Here is a 4,985-nt window from a genome sequence, read left to right as displayed (position 1 = left end):
AATTCAGATTGCCGTCGTGACAGTCCCGAGTCCGACGCTCTAATCATTCGGCCACCGCGGCCATGACGATCATGGGCTTCCATGATTTTCTCTAAGCAATTTAGAGCGGTGGTTTGCTATTGCCTTCCGCCCGGTGTTTTTATCGAGTCACCATCTCTATTTACCCGGCACTGACTTGAGCTGGCATTGGCCACCCAGTGGCTAGGCAGGCAATCGAGGTGAAGTTCCTTGCCCAAGGGAAACAACGCGCCGGCCGGTGACTCGAACCCTCGAACCCTCGAACTCAGATTGCCGTCGTGACAGTCTTGAGTCCGACGCTCTAACCATTCGGCCACCGCGGCCCCATATATTATATATATATATATATATATATATATATATATATATATATATGTATATATATATATATATAATATATATATATATATATATATATATATGACTGCCGCGATGGTCCAGTGGTTAGAGCACTGGACTCCGACCTTCGTGGTCACGAGTTCAATTCCCCGTCGCGGCAGTCATGAAAATGCCTGCGCTTTGACTGCTGGCTCGAACCCGAGAAAACGACATATCGCCTTGAGAAGTCAAATGCAGGTGCCGTAGGGGAAGTCACCGACATGGCACAAACCCACGGTTGATTAGGAATGGCATCCAATCAGGCAAGGGTGGCACTGCCATATAACCTTTCAGTAATGAATTGAGAGAGGCCCATGCCCTGCAGTGAAATGAATGGCTGCTAAAAAAAAAAAAAAAAAAAAAAAAAAAAAAAAAAAAAAAAAAAAAAAATATATATATATATATATATATATATATATATATATATATATATATATATATATATATATGCCAAGAACCTCTCCTACGATGGGCTTTCTGTAGCTATTCTGAAGCAGCACGGATGCTGCAGATTTAAAAGAGTAGCAACTTTTTTCAAAGACGACTATTCATACTTACCTGAGAGAGATGTCATGAACTACAGCTTCGAAGCCAGTCTTCCCAAGATGTTTGGCACCCCAGGCTGGTAGGTGGATCGCTTAGAGCTCTGGCTTTCAGGATCGCACCAGGAAACTCTTTGGCCCCTCCCCTGCAACAGCTGTGCTTTCATCCACGCAGGTAATGGAAGGAGGCTCTCATTTAAGGGCAACATCATTGGTATAATAAAGATTAGCTGCAGGACAGAGCTTTCCTCTGATGTAAGCGATGACACCGAGGACGAGGAAATCAATGTCTCTCCCAGTGCCAGGTACATCAGAAAGCCTGGCCGGCAGCGAATCCTCAGCGCCCCAGCAACTTCCAGACCTCGACCTTGGGTGAAGCCCCGCGGCTGTGGTCTCAGCACCACGCTATTCCCAGTCAGAATGTTTCGCTAACGCCCTGTCGGAATGGAAGGAGTGCATCCCAATACATGTTCCTTGACGTGACAGGACTAAAGTAACTGCAAGACTTCCAGGACAGCCTTATACATCAAATCATGCAAGAGGCAATCGCCCAAGCAATCCGACTGGATAACATCCGAGTTAGTTTGGGAAAAGCATGCTTATCTAGTAACTTCTGGCGTGCTCCCCCCTCAGGAGTGTGCTGGCCACCCAAGGCGGCCCCCACGACCCACTGTCTCTCTTGTGATTTCAATTAAGGGCTATATGAGTACTTATATAGACCTTGCTTCCACTGAAGCTAGTACAGTGGTAATGTGTCGGCCTCTCATCCGAGGCGCGAGAAGTTGCAATTATCGCCTGGAGGTTACTGCTGTGGCTGGGCACCACGGCGGGTAAGGACTAGGTTCAGCCGATTGAGCACCAGCTGAGCGAGTCGGCATTAGTCGACACAGGCCGGGCTCCCCTCATGGGCATAACCCAGGCGAGGCTAAGCTTCGCATATCGGACTTATACTTACTGTCGCTCCTTCTGATTCCATCTGACCACTCACCCCAGTCCGAAGAACTACGGCAACGCTTATCAAACAGCACACACACACACACACACACACACACACACACACACACACACACACACACACACACACACACACACACACACACACACACACACACACATACATATATATATGACTGCCGCGATGGTCCAGTGGTTAGAGCACTGGACTCCGACCCTCGTGGTCCTGAGTTCAATTCCCCGCCCCGAGAAAAAAAAAAAAAAAAAAAAAAAAAAAAAAAAAAAAAAAAAAAAATATATATATATATATATATATATATATATATATATATATATATATATATATATATATATATATATATTCATACCTTGGTTGTGTTTCCAGGGTTACGTGAACCTCCGTGTGTGGTTCCCCCAACTCGAGGGCGTGGTGCTGGCCACCGACCAAGAGGTCATCATCATGTGCAAGCCAGCTTCGCCGACCATCATCGAGAACCGAGCGGCCGGCTTTGCTGGAGCCCTGTAAGTAGCTTAGCATGGTTTGAGATTCTGTTACATCATCTGGTTTACTCATTCATACTCAGCCACGTAATAAGCATGTGAAGGAGTCGAGCAAACATTCCCTGAATAAATGATAAATGATTGTCATAGAAATGCAAGTGTTGTAGTGTTCAAGTTAACTTCAAATCAATTTTATGTTGTTGTTTTTCTATGATAAAAAGAACAAGATAGCGGTATTTGTACAAGAGAGTTGTAGTAAGGGAACGGGCAATTCTGACTGACTTCGACCTAAGTGCCACGGCGTGCCAGACCCGCGACAGGGAGTGAGGTGTTTTCTCTGCTGCTGAATCTTTGCTTCTTCCCTACAGGCCGTCGGCGGGGCGGGTGTCGGGCGTGGTGGAAGAGACTCCAGGGCGCCTAGAGTATGAGGTGGCGCTGTACCGAGAGGTCAAGGCGCGGGTGGGGGAGACCCATGCCCCGGTGGACCAGGCAGTGCCCATTGGGACTCGACTGCAACTACGCGCTAAAATTAACACTCAGTCCAGTGAGTAGGCTCATTATATATTCATGGTATGTTAAGAGTGTGAGAGAATACGCCTAGCATCAGTGGCCCCAGTTTGAATTCTAAAAAGCTGTACTTCTTTCAGCTTGGAAATACGTGAAACTAATGGAAGTCACGGTCTCGAGCGACCCGGCCGACCCGTACGCCCCGGGCCACGTGTCGCTGGTCAAGGATGGGTTAGTGATCCTTTGTACAGTATATTATGGGGCTATATATGAAAATAAGGTCTTAACAATTTAGACCTTGTATCAAAACATAGATGAGTCCATGGTGTTTGCCGTCTGCGTCAGGTGTCGGCTGCCGGACTTCTCCTCGATCGTGCCGCACCAGCCGCGACGCCCCAGCGAGGACACGGGCGAGGTCAGGCTCGACTTCGAGGCCTTCATGCTGGACTCCAAGATGGCCGGCTCCTCTCAGCTCTGGATCCACGCCTCCGTCAAGGCCTGCATCGACTCCAGGGACTGCCTCCCGGTCAGTGACTCCCCTTCAGCTCGGCAGTTAGAGCATGTGCACATACAGAGTTTATATATATATATATATATATATATATATATATATATATATATATATATATATATATATAATATATATATATATATGTGTGTGTATATATATATATATATATATATACATATATATATACAGATATATATATATATATATATATATATATATATATATATATATATATATATATGAATGCACAAATACATACATGCACACACACACACACACACACAACACACACACACACACACACACACCACACACACACACACACATTCTTATATGGGGTCACCATGATCAGGTTCTCACAGATATAGATATATATATATATATATATATATATATATATATATATATATATAATATATATACATATATATAAACATATATATATAGATATAGTTATAGATATATAGATATAGATATAGAGGTCGCGGTGGACGAGTGGTTAGAGCATCGGACTCAAGACTGTCACGATGGCAATCTCAGTTCGAGGGTTCGAGTCACCGACCGGCACGTTGTTCCCTTGGGCAAGGAACTTCACCTCGATTACCTACCTAGCCACTGGGTGGGCAAGCCAGCCAAGTCAGTGCTGGTCCCAAGCCCCGGGTAAATAGAGAGAATGATTACCTAAAAGGTGACGCCGGCATTCTCCGTGGAAAGGAACTAGGGACCCTACCACGTACTAACTCCAAGATCACAACATGAAAAAGAACAATCAAGTATCATGCTGTAACAGCCAATGTCAGAATCTGACAGGACACTTAAAAAAAAGAAAAAGAAATATATGTATATACTATTATATATATATATATATATATATAATATATATATATATATATATATATATATATATATACATACATATACATATATTTCTTTTTCTTTTTTTTAAGTGTCCTGTCAGATTCTGACATTGGCTGTTACAGCATGATACTTGATTGTTCTTTTTCATGTTGTGATCTTGGAGTTAGTACGTGGTAGGGTCCCTAGTTCCTTTCCACGGAGAATGCCGGCGTCACCTTTTAGGTAATCATTCTCTCTATTTATCCGGGCTTGGGACCAGCACTGACTTGGGCTGGCTTGCCCACCCAGTGGCTAGGTAGGTAATCGAGGTGAAGTTCCTTGCCCAAGGGAACAACGTGCCGGTCGGTGACTCGAACCCTCGAACTGAGATTGCCATCGTGACAGTCTTGAGTCCGATGCTCTAACCACTCGTCCACCGCGACCTCTATATCTATATCTATATATCTATAACTATATCTATATATATATATGTTTATATATATGTATATATATATGTATATATATATATATATATATATATATATATCTGTGAGAACCTGATCATGGTGACCTCATATAAGAATGTGTGTGTGTGTGTGTGTGTGTGTGTGTGTGTGTGTGTGTGTGTGTGTGTGTGTGTGTGTGTGTGCATGTATGTATTTTGTGCATTCATATATATATATATATATATATATATATATATATATATATATATATATATCTGTATATATATGTAT

The 4,985-nt window shown here is 43.3% G+C and overlaps 1 protein-coding gene across 1 annotated transcript in view; it reads left to right on the top strand.

Moving 5' to 3' along the window:
* Positions 1–2,226: 2,226 nt before the first annotated feature.
* Positions 2,227–4,985, top strand: part of LOC119577625 — a 3,010-nt gene continuing 251 nt past the window's right edge. Inside the window, exons 1-4 of the mRNA XM_037925195.1 lie at positions 2,227–2,414; positions 2,762–2,937; positions 3,041–3,131; positions 3,246–3,426. Coding sequence (XP_037781123.1) covers positions 2,353–2,414; positions 2,762–2,937; positions 3,041–3,131; positions 3,246–3,426 — 510 coding nt within the window. The 5' untranslated portion in view covers positions 2,227–2,352. The remainder of the gene's footprint in view (positions 2,415–2,761; positions 2,938–3,040; positions 3,132–3,245; positions 3,427–4,985) is intronic.

This window comes from Penaeus monodon, chromosome 10 (assembly GCF_015228065.2).
Source record: "Penaeus monodon isolate SGIC_2016 chromosome 10, NSTDA_Pmon_1, whole genome shotgun sequence".
In the NCBI taxonomy this organism is placed as follows: domain Eukaryota; kingdom Metazoa; phylum Arthropoda; class Malacostraca; order Decapoda; family Penaeidae; genus Penaeus; species Penaeus monodon.
This window is presented reverse-complemented; position numbering and strand designations above follow the sequence as displayed.